The sequence below is a fragment of the Dipodomys spectabilis genome, unplaced genomic scaffold (genome assembly GCF_019054845.1).
Source record: "Dipodomys spectabilis isolate Male_0828 unplaced genomic scaffold, ASM1905484v1 ptg000241l, whole genome shotgun sequence".
NCBI classification, from domain to species: domain Eukaryota; kingdom Metazoa; phylum Chordata; class Mammalia; order Rodentia; family Heteromyidae; genus Dipodomys; species Dipodomys spectabilis.
In genome coordinates, this window is record NW_024870918.1 from 2,080,574 (window position 1) to 2,100,371 (window position 19,798).

Sequence of the window (19,798 nt, forward strand, 5' to 3'; positions counted from 1 at the left end):
CCTAAAGCTGGGGAGTCATTGGTAAAATGGATAAACAACCTCTTCCTATTTTAAACAACATAGTTGATACTTTAGACAATAGATTGAATTTCCAGCATAGAATGTTCCTGGACATTGTGGAAAGGGTATTCAACTTTCACAAAGTTCCATTTCACATATATATTCAACTCATATCATCAGTGCTTCTCTACACGAAGAGACATAAATAAGAACACTCTAGCCAGTGTTATTCAGAGCAAGCACACACTAGAAAAGGCGTCCATCAAAGTCATATAGGTAACTTGTGTTATAACACGGCTCTATTCCACCACAAAGTAGAAGCTACACAGAAGAGTCAGTCTTTTTCTCTTTTCTCCCTGGAATGTTGAGCAAAAAGGACAGGTACAAAAAGGCATTTTGTCATTGCTTCATTTTATTGCTATCTTTAGGTGGTTGTACAAAGAGGTTTCAACTCAACATGTCGGTTTATGAGTACAATGCTTTAAAACCCCTAACACATGATCGAAACTGTAGTGCTTACTGTTTGGTACATCCAAGGTAAAAGGTGAAGGAAAAGTGACAAGCAGTAATAGGCTTGCTGGGCATGGGGAGGCCGCCCATTGTAGGGCAACTCTGGTGAATCATATATACAAGGACCTCATTCCTTAGGGGTGCTGCAAAATTAATTTCTAGAATCATAACACCTCAGGACTAGCACTAGCTTTAAAGATCCTAAGTAGGCCTTTGATTTTTTTATTTATTTTTTGTTTTTACAAAATAAGAAGTAAATAAGCTGGGCGCTAATGGCTCACGCCTGTAATACTAGCTACTCGGGAAGCTGAGATCTGAGGATCGTGGTTCAAAGCCAGCCCGGGCAGCAAAGTCTGTGAGACTCTTATCTCCAATTAACCACCAGAAAACCAGAAGTGGCACTGTGGCTCAAGTGGTAGAGCTGAAGAGCTGAGGGACAGCGCCCAGGCCCAGAGTTCAAACCCCATGACCAACAAAAGAAAAAAAGAAAAAAAAGAGAAGTAAATAATATAAACCCCTTTGTGCAACTACTTAAGGACAATATAAATTATTTTTTAAATACCTGAATAATCCTTTAAATTGAATATGCCCAGATTTACAAATCGTGTTGTCTCTTTCTCTGCAGGGCTTTAGTAAACACTTTACAATAGACTGTCACCACTCTCTCGTGTGTGATACGTTTTGACATCCTCTGCCACTCACAGGGTACTTGGGCTTTCTCTCTCAAATCCATAGAAAGAAACGCGAGAGCCTGCTTATAAGGAGCACTTCCGGCGAATGAGAACTCACAATCTCCTCACAACACTTCCTCATCTTTGAGGAACTGTGACTGAGCCTTACTCTGACCAGAAGATTAAGCTAATTCTAGTTGTTTCCCTTTGCCTTTCGGCCCTAGCTGGCGAGTGCTGTGGTCACAACACAGTCTTCTACTTGTCAGCTTCAGGTTTCCGAAGCAGTCTTTATCTCCCTTCCTTCCCATGACTCCCCCTGCTCCTCTTGTTTAAACAGCCCAGGTCTTTGACATGTGTTGCCCATAAATATCCCACATCTTCAATGTCTTGACCACATTGCTGATGATATTCCAGACTGAGTACAACTTTCCAGGTGATCTGGACTATAATCTCATATATAATATAGGCTAAAATGGCCCAAATTGACCCCCCCACACTTGTCCTATTAATCCAGTTGATAAAAATAAGCTTAAATGTCAGTGTGAGTTGCTCATTAAAAAGGCAGAATGCGTATTTTATAAATTGATGAGATATGGGCAATTTTTTTTTTGGTCGGTCATGGGGCTTGAACTCTGCGCCTGGGTGCCGTCCCTGTGCTCTTCAGCTCAAGGAGAGCGCTCTACCACTTGAGCCACAGCAGCACTTCCGGCTTTCTACTGGTTTATTGGAGATAAGAGTCTCACAGAGTTTCCTGCCCGGGGTTGACTTTGAACGGTGATCCTCAGATCTCAGCCTCCTGAGTAGCTAGGGTTACAGATGTGAGCCACCGGTGCCCAGCGCATTTTTTTTTAATGGTCTGGTTCACCTAAATATGTTTAGCCTGCATCTCTCCATTTTGTTTAGGAAGTCATTACATTAGTGAAATGCTCAGATTTTGATATGTTAGGCCAGTCTAGTTAGCTCTGGAGACCACACACACACACACACACACACACACCACACACACACACACACACACACACACACACACACGTATGTCCCAGAAGACATATATCACAATAGTAGATAACGAGGTCCCACTAGTATCAATTCAGTGGTCTCATTTACATGTTCCCTCAGTAAAAGAGACCCTCATTATCTTAGGCCACGAGGCACAAAGTTAAATTGATTAGCTATCCTTACTCATTCTGCATAAGAATTTATCATAATTATTTATGAAAAAACAGAAATTACTAATGAAAGGACCAACTTTTATTTGTACTATGGAATGTTAGTTGATTACGCCCACATCTCTCCTTCGTTTGTCTATATATCATTTATCTCACTTGCTAGTAAACTTATATAGACACACATGCACATATATTCTGTTTCATATTTAATAGCAGTGTGCCCATAACCAATAAGCATTTTGTAGACAGTATAAGAGACTTTAATAATTCATAAAAGGAAACATTTGTTTTCATTAAATGTTATCTAACTCACATAAAAAGGCAAAATTTACACAAAATTAAGAGATTTATGAATCTTTTTTTATTTATAGTTACCAATCTTAATCTCTATTTTCCTGCTTTGGCTTGTAGGGTGGGGGTAGAGGTGGGGATACAGGGGCTGAAACTCAGGGCCTCGTGCTTTTGAGCTCAAAGCTGACCTTCTACCCCTTGAGCCATAACTCCACTTCTAGCTTTCTACTAGTTAACTGGCAGTAAGAGTTTTTCAGATTCGGCTGCTCAGTCTGACTTCCAGTAGTTTTCCACATATCTCAGCCTTTCAGTAGCTAGGGTGATGGGTGTGAGCCACCAGGGCCCAGAGGATATCTGCTGCACAAACTAACATTACTTGCCATAAAGGCTGACCCATGAAACTGACTGGTGGTATTTATGGAGTCAATCAGAACAATAGTGAAAAAAGAAACCAAAAAATTGAAATTCAGAAATTATTGGCACCTATTCCATTCCCATCTGGTTCATTTCTTTACAGCTATGAACATCAACTACCCATCCAGCCCTGTGCTAGACATCAGAAAAGCCAGATGTGAAAAAAAAAAAAACACATAAATTCCCTGTAAATAGAAAGGTAAATACCCAAATTAATAATTTTAGATCAAGACAATAGCTTTGAATTCTGTAGGCTAGAGGATGCTTTTGGTAGAAGGATGGAGATATTCAAAAGCTACTGTGTTTTCTATGACTCTCCCTGCTGGCATTGTCTTGATTTTAAACCGTTACCACACTCTCCCTCCTCCGAGAGAAAGAGAGAGAGAGAGAGAGACAGACAGACAGACAGAGACAGAGACAGTCAGAGACAGAGACAGACAGAGAGATACAGAGACAGAAACAGAGACAGAGGCAGAGACAGACAGAGAGAAGTGGAAAAGGCTGGCATTCCTGGGTCTGAGTGACATTGATTGTGACTTTGGATGAAGCTATTACAGAGAGGAGCCTCGAGATCCCAGTGTGGTCTGGTTTCAGCTAGCGAAGAGGAACGAAGTGACTCCAAGAAGAAAACATAGTAGGGAAATCCTAGTGCTCCCAAATTATGACAAGAAAGGAACAGGGGAAGAGAGGAAACTGACTGGCTAGCAGGGATTGGCATTGAGAAGAGCATGCCAGATCTCTGAAATCAACGCATTCTCTCTCTAGCTTGAACCTGGCTAGCCTGAGGGAGGATTATTTCCTTCAGTTGGCAAAATGTGTGATGGTTGTTCTTTAAACACAAAAACTACAAGCCAGGTGCCGGTGGCTCACACCTGTAATCCTAACTACTCAGGAAGATAAGATCTGAGGATCCTGGTTTGAAGCCAGCTTGGGCAGAAAGAAAGTCCCCATGAGACGATCTCCAATTAGCTACTCAAAGAAACAAACAAACAAACAAACAAAAAACCCCAAACCAAAAACAGACAAAAATAACACCCCCCCCAAAAAAAATAAAAACACAAAAGTGGTGCTGTGGCTCAAAGTCTTAGAGCACTAGTCTTGAGCAAAAGAGCTCAGGAACAGCACCCAGGCCTTGAGTTCAAGCCCGATGACCCAGGGCAGGGGAACCAATTTAGTCCTGAGAACTGGTTCTTATTCATGATTCCTAAATTCAACAATCATCAGAACCAAAAGAGGGTCAGAGAACTCCAGGCTGCCATGTGGTTAGAGAGTGTGTATAGACAGAAAACAGAAATGACTTACAGAAGCAAGCTTTGATTACCGAATAAGCCACAGCGCATAGAGCTGAGACTGCTTCTGTGGTTTGAACAACTGGTCACCTGCTCTGGCTGTATATAGTCAATCTCAGATTCTTAGCTGATTGATTGAAACTCAGCTGGCCATTACAAACATGCGCTCCTAGCTAGGCTTTCAGTCATTTTTTCATACTCAGTTAGGCTGCAGCTGTTATATAAGGACTCATATATAGGCCTGCTCACATTTAGTTCAATTGACTCATTTAAAAAAAGGAAGAAAGCATTTAGTCAGGCACTGGTTGCTCAAGCCTGTCATCCTAGCTACTCAGGAGGCTGAGATCTGAGGACTACAGATCAAAGCCAACCCAGGCAGGAAAGTCCTTGAGACTGTAATTAACCACCAGAAAAATGGAAGAGGTGCTGTTACCCAAAGTGGAGAGTGCTAGCCTTGAACAAAAGAGTTCAGGGTCAGTGCATGGGCCCTGAATTCAAGCCCCACGACCAACAAAAACAAAAATCAATAAATAAAACACCACACGTATTTCAAAAGATTATTAACTCCAGGGTCATGCAATATTCAAGAGGTCCATAAACAGAATTTGAGAGACTCATGACATAACAGGGGTATGGAATAAGGAAGAAAATGAGAAAGAAAAAGAAGAGAGAAAGACGAGGAGGAAGTGGAGGAACAAAAGAGAACACATCTTTATTTTCACTAAAGTTGAAGCATTTTTTCAAATATTGTAGGCAACAATATCCCATTCTGGTTAGGGTTTGGAGGTTTATTTTTTTACAATATCATTTGTGTCCTAATTATTTCAAAAGTATACAGACAGTAGACATGTCCCTAGATTTTGTTATTCATCTCATTAGTAAAGATGTACGTACATTGCTGTCTCACATTTTCTTAAATATTATGATTTAAGATGTCAGTAGAGAAGAGCTCTTCTTGTAATCCTAGACATTCTGGGGTATTCATTTCAGAAACAGTGCTGAGAAATTCAGAAGCCTCATCAAAATGCCATCAGATACTTTGTGTTAGACCCTATTGTAAATCTGGTTGGGACATACAGAGTATATCAAGTTATCTTGTCCCTTCAGGGGAAGCTGAAGCCAGAGAATAGAACCACAGTCACCTCTCATCTGGGAGGGCTCTAGGTTCCTGACTTTAGAGGAAATGTTAATAATATTTGCAATGCTGCTGGAGCTTGCCTTCCTGGAATCCTGGGGAGTATTTCATCCACAAGGTTTCAGTAGCATTAGATATTTCTGGGGAAATACTGCCATCTGGTGACCCATGCAATCACGCCCCCCCCCCCACACACACATTTAAATTTGCCAAAATACCCTTATCAAATCCGAGATGCGTTTGGAAATATCAGCTCAGAACTCTTCCCCAGAACTGTCCACTGAGGTTGCTCAGTCTTGTTAATTCCCCCGACTCAGGAATGTGTGGGTTAATGTTCAAGCAGGATTCTGCAGAAACATTTTTAGAAATATCCAGCAGGGGGCAGTAATGGGCAATATTTGAATTCCAGTGCTCACAAGACTTGGAGAATGATGAAAATCACTCCTCCCTCCGAAGGGCATTTTGTTTTGTGATCATGCCTGAAGAGTTTCGAATACAAAGCCTACAGTGAGACGGGAGAGAGGTGCTATCGAGGCACCCATTTTCTGTCCATGGAGGTTTCAAGGGGGCCCAGTCCTAGTGGACCCTTGGCGCTCCTGATAACTTGACCATGGGATTTTCCCCCTCTATTTTGTTCAATGTGTCCTTGTCCCTTCTCCTGTGGCACTAACTCCTCCCATGGCCTCTACTACTTTTCTACTGCTCACAGCCACTAGCTTTTTCCTCTCTTTTCCCCACCTTGGTGTCTGCCCCCATATAGACTTAATTCTCCATATCACGTCCATGATTCTTTAAAAACACAGACTCACCCCGGAATCCCTCTGCTCACCATCCTTCTCTTTCGAGGGAACATGCACGTCTTCTCAATACCACACAAGATACGATGTCACCTCTGCACATGACTCTCTAAACTCATTATCTCTGATCCTAACACCAACAAAACTGGCCTGCGTCTTCTTCCCAGCAATGGAGTGTGTCTAGGTCTCGGGGCATTTTTCTTCACTGGTCCTTCTGTAGAAAAGCCTGTTCTTCTGGGTAGCAGCAGAACTCATTCTCTCTCCACTTTCACAGACCTCAGACTCTCTACACCCTTCCTGATTGGATTTTTTTTTCCCCGCCTGTTATTGCCATCTAAGATTTCATGCATTTTGCTTGTGTTTTGTGTTGGCTTCCCCTTCTTGAACATAATTTCCAAGAGAATGAGGACTATTGCTTCTTCAGCTTATTGCTCTTATTGTAGCATCCTCAGTGACTAAATCAGCAGGAGTCACAAAGAGGCAAATCAAATGTTTGTGTGTTAGAAGGCTCGCAGGGCCTGTTGACAGATCATTCTGCTTCTACTGATGGATTCTGTCTGACTCTGCCACCAATCTCCTCTACTATACTTTCTTGCTCTGGATTTCCCTGGATCCATAAGATGAATCCTTCTCGATCATTCTCAAGTAACCCCTGGGCCATATTAGGCTTCTCTGTTGCTTACTGCATTAAATCCAGATTCCAAAGGCCCAAGTGACCAAACGTATGCATCATTTCAACTTTAAGCCAATCCTGATATACATGTAACATCACTAGTGACATTGCAAGTTTTAAGTGCTCTCTTTTTTTGGTGCTCTCTTGGGGCTTGAACTTGGGGGCTGGGAGCTGCCTGAGCTTGATTTAGGTTTGTGCAAGGCTAGTGCTCTACCACTTGATCTGCAGCTCCACTTTGGCTTCTTAGTAATTAACTGGAGATAAGAGTCTCACAGACTTTTCAGCTCTGGCTCAAACCATGATCCTCAGATCTCAACCTCCTGTGTAACTAAGATTACAGGTATGAGCCACTGGCACTTGGCCAGTCTGATTACTTTTAAACAAATAGCAATAGATAAAAAGACAATGTTTGTGTAGCAGGTCTTCATTTTAATTTCTCCTTAGGATGTTTTAAAATTATTTTTAATGTTTATCTTTAATTGGCACATAATAATTATACATATTTATAGGGTGCACTATTTAAGTCTACCACTAAATAAGACATCAAACCTACCAGGTTAATAACTGAGGGTGAGAGGAATTAGAATGACTATGGAGATGGAAGATGCATAACTCTGAGATTATAGTTTGCTCCAATGATCTCCATCTTCTAACTTTTGCTAAGGAAGACAGGCATAGAAATGATGGGAAAAACTGCTTCCTCAGCACAGAGGGGAAATAAATCAGTGCTCTGTAAGGGCTGGATTCTGGCAGCCATGGGAGTGAACTGGCGAAGCCTCCTTTCAAGAGATAGCAGGTGTTGTCCAACAGTTGTTATGACTTCAGGATCTACTGCAGGATTCATGCTGGGGCCATGTTCTTCTTGGGTTTCCCTGAGCCGGTAGAATGAAGCATGAGAGTGTAGAGGCACATTGGGTCTCCTTTCGTTGAAAATCTCGACTTTGGACTAAACATCTTTACATAGTAGCCTAGCCAAAATGTTTTACTGTAATCTGAAGACTCCTTATATCTCCTCTCTCTCTCCCCATAAACTAAGATCTGTGTCTCAGCCTGAAGTGTTTCCAACAGGATCCATTCTTGTACACCCTCGATCTTCATCAGTCTGCCTCACAGAAAAATCTCTGTTTTCTAATTCCAACTGAGCATCCGCTTCCTGGAGAAAAACGATCCCACTGAGTTTAGGTAAGTCAGGTGGTTTTCCTCATCTTTTAAAATGAAAGCTAGGTGGAGTAGGGAGGTATGTCTAGGTCAATATCCTAAGGCCCAGATTTTTTGTGGGGGGGGCGGGGGTCCGGTCGTGGGGCCTGAACTCTGGGCCTGGGCGCTGTCCCTCAGCTCTTCAGCTCAAGGCTAGCGCTCTACCACTTAAGCCACAGAGCCACTTCCGGCTTTTTTCTTTTTGCTTATGTGGTGCTGAGGAATCGAACCCAGGGCCTCAGGCATGCAAGGCAAGTGCTCTACCACTGAGTCACCTTCCCAGCCCAGGCCCAGATTTTTTTAAGTAAAAATTGGGAAGGATGGAAAATTATTGGCTCTTCTTTTGTCATATTTGAAACAATTTGATTTTCATAGTTGGTCACTGTTGGGTCTGCCCAGGAGAACTGCCCTTTTCCCCCAGCCCCTTCATGAAGGATAGCATGCAGCCTTTCTGGAAATCACCTGCCAGAAACTGGTAATTCCCTGTAACTGTCCATCACCTGACCGTGAGTCAGTGCAAGGACCCCAGGCTCTGAGTTCACTGCCGCATCCTCTGAGGTTACTTCTGCATCTGCTGCGGCCACACCTCTTCCTTGCCTTTCCCTATATGATCTCTCGCCACCATTAGTTTCCTCTCTGCATGCCTACATCTGGTGCAGGCTGGAGGTTTAGTTCTCCCAATTAACTCTTTTCTGCCTGAGCTGTGTGGTGGTCTCCTTCTAGCAACGCTTACAGTAGCCTAATAAAATACATGCTCAATCATCAAGCCTTTTCTTGCTAAACATGAATGAAATCACCTGGTAAAACTAATAACGACTTTGCAAAGGAAACAGCTTCTAGCAAGCATAAATGCAAATTTTTATTATAAGATTAAACCATAAACATATTGTTCTTATGCTAGAGGTAGGTATATGAAGCTTAATTATTCTTTTATAAAACCATAAAATATTGAAAATATGCTACATATAAGTGATTATTTGTGGGTTTAAGCAATCTGAGTGTATTCTTATTTCGTTCCTCCATAGTGGGAAAACACAATATTTCACAAAGGTGAAAGTACTGTCAGGTAAACTTTCATCTTTCTACTGTCAAACATATCATCAAGGAAATAAAATTAGTTACACTAATGTTATTTTTATACTTAAAAGACAGCACCAGAATATTATGAATGCTCAATTAATGTGTAGGCTATATTAGTGCACTTTGTAGCAAATTTACGCTATTGAAAAACATACTTCTAACCCTATGTAAAGTAGTTCTTTTTTGCTAAAAGAAAATACATTGGCAATTGCTTGGTTTCCATGGATTTATCATTCTAATAGTTCCTGAAAATAAAACTTAGTTTTTGCCAAAATCTCATTTACACTTTATATCAACAACATGCCTTTTACCCATGCTTATGCAATTAGGAAACAGAAAAACAAACCCCAATTCATTAAAAATACACTAATTAGAACTCTAAAGAACTGATTTGAGGGAGGGGTAACGTGTGGGAGTTGACATCTAATACACACTTTAAAAAAAATAGAAAATTCCACAAAATGATAAGGAATTGATGAGAAAACCAGCTAACACTTTCATTCTTCCAAAATAGGCTTGAGAGTGTAGAGTTCAAATTCCAACCATTTGTAATGTCTGAAGATGTTTAATCACTGAAATAGACCTCAGTCAACAAGATGCAATTATTCTCCCCACCGAAACAAGATTATTTTATGTTTAATTCTTTAATTTTGTTCACGGTAACAAAAGTAGAGACCATGAAAATCTGAGGTTTAATTAGAAAATCAAATGAACAACCTGAACTTCATTCCTCAAACAAGTGGCTCTTGAATCTAGCTGTCACATTAGTATGACCTGGAAACTTTCCAAATCCTTAACCTCTCCCTCCAGACCCATTAAATGAGAATTACTGATATTTCTTAACTCTTCAGCCGATTCTGATATACTGCCAAGACTACTACAGTTATTTTTGAAGTTTAAAACCAAACTCATTTACATTACAAACCAAATGTCTTTTGCTAGGTGCAAGCATGTTTATACCAAATGACCTTTAATTTTACCAGAGTACTTGAAAAGAATGCTATCCAAATGCTTAGTTGATATCATATGATCTATCATTCTGGGGGTGGGGGAGGAGGGTATGAACCTGCTTCTAAGGTCACTAAAACAGAAGGAGGTCCCTCCTGAGTCTTTTCATTTGCGATGAGGACAGAGTCTATTGGAGAGCATCCCTTTTCTGATCCTGGTCCTGGACTCTGCTATAAATCCTGAAACTGAGGAGTAGATCTGGCAATCAGAAAGCAAGAAGTGTTGAGAATGAAAAGCCAACTTGTTGAGGATGGTTGTTGGACAGAGAGGTAGAAAGATCCTGGATTTTGGGGGAGACTGTTAAGTCACTGAATTACAGCAATCAACTACCTTCAGGATTTTCATTGGGTGAAGCAGTTATTGCTTAAGCAGCTATTGGCTGATGTTTTTATTAACTGCAGCCAATAGTAGTTCTAGTTTTTATCTCTGAATTCTCCTTTTAGCTGTGAATTACTCAACATTTATTAAGAACTTTACAGGCATCATCTCTTTTGAGCATTACAGCAACCCCCCAAAAATGTTTTTACATTATTTTACACCCACGTAGAAACTGAGGTACATACAGACCAGCTATGCTACAAGAACTTGAATTTTTGGTCAGATTCATTTCTTGCCTTAAAAGCCAGTGCTCTTGATCACATAACTATAATAGTTATCAACTTATATTTTTAGAAATACACAAAGTGGCCTATATTTTGATGATTAGCTATTTGAAGCACTAAAGGGTTACAGGGTTAAAAAATCAACCTATAGCCAGGTGCAAGTGGCTCATGCCTGTCATCCTAGCTACTTAGGAGGCTGAAATCTGATCAGTTCAAAGCCATCTCAGGCAGGAAAATGTGTGAGACGTTTATCTCCAAGTCACTACCAAAAAGCCAGAAATAGAGCTGAGGCTGAAGTGATAGAATGCTAGCTTTGAGCAAGAAAGTACAGGCTTAACATCCAGGCCCTGAGTTCAAGCCTAGAACTCCCACACACAAAATGCCCATCTGTAGGATATACATTTTGTGTTATTCTATAAAACTGGAACATACTTCCTACTCACTCCAAACAAAAACAATTCACTTAACTCAATCCACTTTTTACACCAACCCACTTTTTGCTAGCACAGAACATTTGATAATAACATTATTAACTCCAGTCTAGAGGGGTTTTTTTGGTAGCTTTTTCTTCTTCTTGGTGAAAAGGCAAATGAATAGATTTCTGTTGTGTATATTTAAGGCAGCTATTTAGAAAATATCTTTCAGGATATGGACTTCTGCTCTCTATGAAGTTGATGACACAAATATACCCATTCCAAGGATTGGTAAAGTGTACTTTGTGGCTTCTTCTGTCCAGCATTTTCTTGTCAAAGATTTTAAGATGTTTCATAGCCTCATTACATTATTTCCTCAATAAACACTGAGATGAGTCTCCAACAATTCTTGTTCTATACTCTTATAAGTCTCCACCACAGTGGAGTGGAGAAAGAAGAGGCATGTTGAGGCTCGGGGTGGGGGAAGGAACTAATGTTTCCTCTTTCTTCATGAAATTTTTTTTAAAAAACCCATTTATTTCAAGGCTTTCCTAATAAACTGAAATACAGAAAACATGTATCAAGTCAGACCAGTACCAGCAAAATACATGCTGAGCAGTGGTGCCTGGCAAGGGTGGCTTCTGTCCCTGAGAAGCCTCTGATCCCTAGATTGCCTGTCTCAAATGTAATGCCTCAAAGGCAAGGAACACAGTGGACTGAAAGGTAGTCCCAATTTTCAACTCTCCAGATATGAAGTTGAATAGTCTCCAAAAAAGTATGTTTATATCCTAATCCCCAGAACATCACCAGAGAAGGTGACCTTGTTTGAGTAAAGGGCTTGTAGACATAATAAGGCTAATGGCCTTGAGGTGACAAGTGTTCTTACAACATATAGAAAGAGAAGTTACAGACATAAAAGCAGACAGTCTGGAAAACAGTCCTAGGTTGAGATCATGCAATCACACACGTATGAGAGTCTGGAACCACAATACAAGGGAGACAAGATGTGTCTGGAGACAGTGTTTTCACAAGGTGTCCTGTGTTGTCCTGCTAACAACTTGATTTCAGATTTCTAGCTTCTACAACTGTTAAAAGAATAAATTCTGTGAGCTAGGTGCTGGTATGTCATGTCTGTAATTCCTAGTTACTCAACAGGCTTAGGTCTGAGCATCATAGTTCAAAGCCAGTCTGGGGAGGAAATGCCATGAGACTCTTATCTCTAATTGATCACCAAAAAAGCTGGAAGTGGAGCTCAAGAGGTAGAGAGATATGCTTGCACAAAAAAGCTCAGAAACAGCAACCAGGCCTTCAGTTCAAATCCCAGGACTGGCACAAGCAAACAACAAAAATACTAAATTCTGCTGTTTGACACAACCAGGTTTGTTGTATTAGTTTCTTCATCTGTAAAATGGGGTGATATCCTAACTGAATTTCCTGAAGCAGAAAACAGGATCCAGGGACTGGCATATATTAAAAACGACAATCGTCCCTGTTCATTGTTGCACTATTCACAACAGCCAAGTTATGGAAACAGCCCTGATGGTCCAATAGATGAATCAAAAAAAATGTGGTACCTAGGGAAATGTACACAGCCATTAAAAAGAATATCATGTCATTAGGTCTCTCCATACAACAAATCATGTTAAGGGATGCACGCCAAGCTCAGAGACCAACAATGCCTGTTTTCTCTCATATATGGAAGCTAGATCTGACATGCACTGGAACATGGTAAATTGGCACCCACACAGTGAGAAGGAAGGAGGCTATTCTTCGGAGAGGAGCAATGCCTATGTGCCTCTGATGATATACCTCAGATTGATCTCAATGAACTCCAGGAAATGGGAACGAAGAGGGTTTTTTTTCCCCCCTTTGTTCCTGTTCTCATTTTCTTTTCCTTGTCTTGTTTGTTGTTTATGTCTTTGGGAGGGTAAGGAGAGGGCAATCAATGAAGAGACAAAGGGGAACAAATAAGGCAGGGGTACTCACAGACACTATGCTGAAAATGAGCTATACAACGGTGTGTGTGTGTGTGTGTGTGTGTGAGGGGGGGGGGAGGAGGAGGAGGACACCGTTAGAGAGCAGGTCCAGCTCCAAACAGAAACGTCCTCATCCCCCGACTGCTGTGACCAGCCCTAACAATAATAATTGTTCATAATAACAATGCTTTGTAACGGCGAACGCGACTCTCAGGGTCATCCGTTGCCCTAAGCGCTTGGCGTCTACGACCTCTCTCTATTCCACGGATCAGAGACACTTAGACTTTCCCCCAGAGCCACACAGCAAAGGCCGGACGACACGACAAGGCCTTCCCGGGCCTGCGGCTCCAGCCGACCTCGGCCGGGCCTGGGCCCCGCACAGCACGGGCCCCGCACAGCACGGGCCCCGCCGGCGGACACGCCGACACGGGCGCGCCCCGCGAGGGCCGGCCCGGGAACCGCGTCCCTCAGATCCCTCCGCCGGCCGCGCGGGAGGCTTCTCCCCCGTCTCCCAGCACGGCAACGAACGGGTGCACATACGTCACTCCCAGGCGCCACCGCCGACGCGTCCCTCCGCCCGAGGGATCCTCTCAGCGGCCAAACATCAAGACAGCGGCGCAGCTCTTGAGCCGTAGCCGGGCCGTGTCACCCGCGGACCAATAGAAACACGTCTCCTCTAAGCCCCGCCCACGCCAAGACGGAAGAACGTTAAAGCGCTTAGGGGGGCGGAGCTACGCCAGGAGGCAGAAGCGGAAGCGGAAGCCCGGAATCAACTTCCGGCGCCGGCGCCCGCCCCACGTGAGTGGTGAGTGGTGTGGTGCGGGGGGGACCGGCGGGCTTTGGAGTTGTGGGAGCCGCGGAGGCCGGGCGGGTGCGTCTCGGAGGGGGTGTGTGTGTGTGTGTCTGTCTGTCTGTCCGTCTGTCTGTCTGGGCGGGTGTTTCTCGGTGTGTGTGTGTGTGTCTGTCTGTCTGGGCGGGTGTTTCTCGGTGTGTGTGTGTGTGTCTGTCCGTCTGTCTGTCTGGGCGGGTGTTTCTCGGTGTGTGTGTGTGTGTGTGTCTGTCTGTCTGTCTCTCTGTAGCCGGACGGGTGTTTCTCGGTGTGTGTGTGTGTGTGTGTGTGTGTGTGTGTCTGTCTGTCTGGGCGGGTGTTTCTCGGTGTGTGTGTGTGTGTGTGTCTGTCTGTCTGGGCGGGTGTTTCTCGGTGTGTGTGTCTGTCTGTCTGGGCGGGTGTTTCTCGGTGTGTGTGTCTGTCTGTCTGGGCGGGTGTTTCTCGGTGTGTGTGTCTGTCTGTCTGTCTGTGTGTCTGTCTGTCTGTAGCCGGGCGCGTGTTTCTCGGGGTGTGTGTGTGTCTGTCTGGGCGGGTGTTTCTCGGTGTGTGTGTCTGTCTGTCTGGGCGGGTGTTTCTCGGTGTGTGTGTCTGTCTGTCTGTCTGTCTGTGTGTCTGTCTGTCTGTAGCCGGGCGGGTGTTTCTCGGGGTGTGTGTGTGTCTGTCTGTCTGTGTGTCTGTCTGGGCGAGTGTTTCTCAGTGTGTGTGTCTGTCTGGGCGGGTGTTTCTCGGTGTGTGTGTGTGTGTGTGTGTCTGGGCGGGTGTTTCTCGGGGTGTGTGTGTGTCTGTCTGTCTGTGTGTCTGTCTGGGCGGGTGTTTCTCGGAGTGTGTCTGGGCGGGTGTTTCTCGGGGTGTCTGTCTGTAGCCGGGCGGGTGTTTCTCGGTGTGTGTGTGTCTGTCTGTCTGGGCGCGTGTTTCTCGGGGTGTGTGTCTGTCTGTGTGTCTGTCTGGGCGGGTGTTTCTCGGGGTGTGTGTCTGTCTGGGCGGGTGTTTCTCGGGGTGTCTGTCTGTCTGTCTGTAGCCGGGCGGGTGTTTCTCGGTGTGTGTGTGTGTGTGTGTGTGTGTGTGTCTGTCTGGGCGGGTGTTTCTCGGTGTGTGTGTCTGTCTGTCTGGGCGGGTGTTTCTCGGTGTGTGTCTGTCTGTCTGTCTGGGCGGGTGTTTCTCGGGGTGTGTGTGTGTGTGTGTGTCTGTCTGTCTGTCTGTGTGGCCGGCCGGCGAGGGAGATGGACTGAGGGAACTCGGCGAGGCGCAGGGCCGCCACCCCGTCTCCACCACGCTGCTCCCGGTGCTCGGACTGCAGCCTGCTGCCCTTCAGGATTCGGGCACCTTCCTGTAGTTGCAACCAGCCCGCTGCTCTCACGTCTTACAGGGCACAGGGTCGGTGCTGAGATTGCAGCCTGACTCGGTTTCCCTGACCGGGAAACATCCGGAGATGGTCCGACCAGAGGCGAGAGAGTGATCCATAAGCCAAGTGCTAACGCATGACAGGAGGCCATCCCGAAGCAGCGAAGTTCAAGACAGAGGACTTTGAGCAGTGGCACCAACGGGCTTTGTCACCCGGGCGGGAGTTAATACAGTGGGTGGAGCACGTGACAATGAGAGGGCACGGCGGGATGCGTTCTGGAGACTTGAGTATGGGCTTTCTTGATTTTATATTCAATGGGAAGCATTTCTGCTTCCATTGCCGTGCATAGGAAGCAAGAGGGGCTTACAAATAACAGACACGACAGGCCCAGATTCTCTTTAGAAATAGCACTTCATTTGGAAGTTCAGTAAGAGTGGTAGGAGTAGACGTACAGATTGGAGAGTTAGAAATCATTTTCAAGAGAACTCAGAAGTAACTGATGGGTTGAGGGGAAATTGTCCAGAGTAAGCCTTGGATTTCTTGCTTGTGCAGCGTAGTAGATTATGTGCCATTGGCTGAGGTGAGAGAGAATAGGGCAAAAAACACAAATTATAGGGAATTGTGGTTTGTACATGTACAGGTAAGGTGCCTGCTAGACACATGATTAGAGGCGGCAGGTAGACAGACTCCCAGGTCTATGATGCAGGGCTTCATTCCCTTTTCTTCCAGTTTGGGGTAGACTTACTGCCTTGCTTCCAATAGAGCACAGAAAGGAAACAATAGTAATGTGACTCATGAAACTTGGCCAACACAACTTTGACAAAGTAATTAAGATATTAAGGTTGGAGGCATAACTCAGATGGTCGAGCACCAGCCAATACACCAAAATGTCACATACCCAGCTGGAGGCCTGTTCTCAACTTTTTGAGACAAAAACGATATTAATTAGTAATTAATATTAACAGTCATACCAATGTCATATGCCTCTTGATGCCATTATGAGAAGAGTACTTTTTTGGTGGTATTTTTCAACAAAAAAACACATAATCTCAGTTTAGTGAAAAACATTTCCTGCAATGAGACACACTCTGCAAAATACAAAGGACACATCATTCCTGAAACAGGAACTAAGGAAAAGATCCAAATAAAGCCTGTAATGTAACAGTCCTGTGCTAGTATTAATTTCTTAATTTTTATAGTTAAAATATTTAAGTTTTTAATGTTAGGAAAGCTGATAAAGGTTATATGAAACTCATCTGTGAAACAAATAGATAAAATGTAAATAAATGGGTTGTTATAAAAGTACAGTATATAAGAGCTAAGAAATGGCAGGTGTGGTTATGATGGCTGTAGCCAAGTAATAAAGTGACATTACAGCCTTGTATTCCCTGAGGAAACTAAGCAATTTAGGAACCCTCCATTTTTCAGTTTAGATTAAGAGCTTTTTTCAGTGTGTTCTCTGGAAATGATCTTGGGAGAAGTGGTTCAACTAGGTTGGCAAAGTCCTGCATACTAAAGTAGGCCTTTGCTTGGCCTGGGTAGGTCAATAATAGCAATGTAAAGCATCTAAAAAACCTTTTGTTGGTTATTGCCATTTAGCTGTTACTTAAGATACATTTCAACCCAAACCCTTTAACAAAGTATGTCTCAACTTACCTATCCGTCTCCTAAGAAATAAAGTCTACAAAATTACCATACACTTACATCTAAATAGAAGTACTATCTAGAAATTCCTGCCATTTATTTTTCAGAATCAACTTTGAAAAGTAGAGAAATGAGAGCCAGGCACCAGTGGCTCATGCCTGTAATCTTAGCTACTTCAGGAGGCTGAGGTCTGAAGATCACGGTTCAAAGCCAGCCCCTGAAGGAAAGTCCGTGAGACTCTTATCTCTAATAAATCACCCGAAACTCGGAAGTAATGCTGTGGCTCAAGTGGTAGAGCACTAGCCTTGAGATGAAGAGCTGAGGGACAGCGTCCAAGCCCAGAGTTCAAGCCCCACGACCAGCAAAAAAAAGAAAAAAGTAGAGGAATGAGCCCAATGACTTTTTGCCCTTGATCCATACTGCTGCTTACAGGGGTCTGGTTTTGTGAAGGGTGGGTTATCTATTGATTGGCCACTGTACCATGAAGTTTCTATTCTTTACAAGTGACCTAAGTGACCTGTCGGTCAAATACTTCTTGCTTCAAAGTGATTTGCTGTGAAGTTCACTATAGTTGCTCAGCTGCTTCTGAAATATTTACAAATTAAACAGTAACTTTTTTAAGCAACGTTGAGATATATAAGGATCTTTCCATTAACCCTTTATTTAGTAAATTGGACTATGTGGAAAGTGCAGCCTAATATTTGTTCCTGGATTTTAGAGTAAAAGAAACTTAGAAGTCAAATAGTAATATTGTCAGGTACTTATCACTAAGTCTTCCACGTTACAGAATATGAACACTGACACTTAATGATAGTCTGGCTTTTAGCTAGTATTGTTGCTGCAGTGTTTTCCCTAGGTCTGTCACACAGTAGCCAGGGTATATGTATGTTCTTAATTATAAGATTTTTTTCATCCTCCATTTTAAATAAGTCTTAGAGACAGTAGTCACATGATTGCTAGGCTTGTGTAGTTTGCATGCTGTAACTGGATACTTGCTGCTGCAAATGAATTCAAGACATTGTCTACTTAATGACTTTTAACTGAGGAGCTTTTCGATTATTTGTGATTTTTGATATTGTTTGTTTTCCAGATTTGCTATGATGGAGATCAAAGGGAAAAATAAATTCAAAGGAAAGAATACAAAGGCAGCGCAAGAAAAAAACAGATTTCATAAAAACAGTGGTAAGATAGTCATATCAAAACATTCTTTCCATATGCTTGTTTTCACCATTATAATTGGAGTGGAGGGGTATGTAGCAGATTCCAATCTGTATTCCTGGGCTCAGACTAGAATTAAAAATAGGGAGAATTCATTATTGTTTCTGAGTTAACATGGATTTTAAACACTTATGAAGTTGCCAGAATAATGGAGGATTGTTCTGCTTATAAAAGAGGTCCCTGTCTCAGCCACGGAAGTGACTTCATTTCTTTCACACCTGCTCATTACATTATATCCTAACATTTGATAAACTGGGGCTGATTAATACATACTGCTGAGAAAACATGTACTTTTCGCTTTAGGATTTCAAATGGTGATACCTTTACAATTCCATAAGGTGTCAGTATTGTGAAGTAGAGAAGTGATAGGCTGCATATAGAGCAAAATATCTCCTAAGCAGTCTTTGTTCTTTCCCTTGTTATAATCTTAAGGAATAGATGTCACCTCTCATTTGGTACCTAATTTGTAAGCTTTGCTAACCAAAACTATAAAATAATTTATTAGAGACTTTAATTTTTTTTTTTTTTTGTAAATAGAACTGTTGAGAAATTAACTGTATGTACATGCATGCGTGCCAGTCCTGGACACTGTCCCTCAGATTTCTATCCTCAAGAGTAGCACTCTACCACTTGAGCCACAGCTCTATTTCTGATATTTTTTTCTTGAGGGGGTGGATTGGCAGTAAGATTCTCATGGACTTTCCTGCTTAGGCTGGCTTCAAACTGTAATGTTCAAATCTCAACCTTCTGAGTAGCTAGGATTACTGGCTTGTTTGTTCTTATGATATACTAAGTTTCAAGAGTGTTTATTTTATTCTTAAACCCCTGTTCTGTTATTAGACCATTGAATGTTGTATATAAAGACTGATTAAGTCTCATTAAAGATAGAAATAAAGATATATAAGTATTATGTCATATCAAATGCTCAGAAACTCCAGAAATACACTAAGCCAACAGTGGTTATCTAACAGTGGTTAATTGTAGTTTTAATTAGATATTTTTCTACTTTCTAGACTTTGTATCTTAAATCTATATTAATATTGTGTTTAAAACAATAAATGCTGTATAGCTGGGAGGAGAGATTTTATCCTACTAAATATGTATATATGCATATATATATGTATAATTCTGTGTAACCAATATACGTCAGTATCTGAAAGAGACCTAGGCCCAGGATCATTAGTTCAATGAACTAAGAGTTACTTATTGTTATTACTATTATTATTATTAGGTTCTAGCTCTTCAAAGAAATTCCCAGGGAAAGTTGGCAAAGAAGATGGAACTAAAATCACACCTAAGAACTTTAAGAAAAGTGCCACAAAACCTGGCAAAAAGGGCATCAAACAATTCAAGAATAAACAGCAAGGGGACAAAGGACCAAAGAACAAATTGCAGCAAGCAAATAAACTCAACAGGAAGAGAAAATTCCAGCCAGATGGTAAAAATGATGGTAAGCACTACTCCCCAGGGTGGACTTTGTAGAGGCCTTTCTCTGTCAGGCAGTGTTGGCCTTTGTGTGTAGCAACTCTGGACATGCTTT

At 42.5% G+C, this 19,798-nt stretch overlaps 1 protein-coding gene across 2 annotated transcripts in view; it reads left to right on the plus strand.

Annotated features, from left to right (window-relative positions):
* Window positions 1-13,988: 13,988 nt before the first annotated feature.
* Window positions 13,989-19,798, plus strand: part of Pum3 (pumilio RNA binding family member 3) — a 35,606-nt gene continuing 29,796 nt past the window's right edge. The window contains exons 1-3 of one of the 2 annotated variants that reach the window (XM_042699389.1): window positions 13,989-14,030; window positions 18,131-18,222; window positions 19,490-19,708. In XM_042699389.1, coding sequence (XP_042555323.1) covers window positions 18,138-18,222; window positions 19,490-19,708 — 304 coding nt within the window. In that variant the 5' untranslated portion in view covers window positions 13,989-14,030; window positions 18,131-18,137. Of the gene's footprint in view, window positions 14,031-15,498; window positions 15,684-18,130; window positions 18,223-19,489; window positions 19,709-19,798 lie in introns of those variants that run through there. The other variant, XM_042699390.1, reaches the window with a different exon arrangement.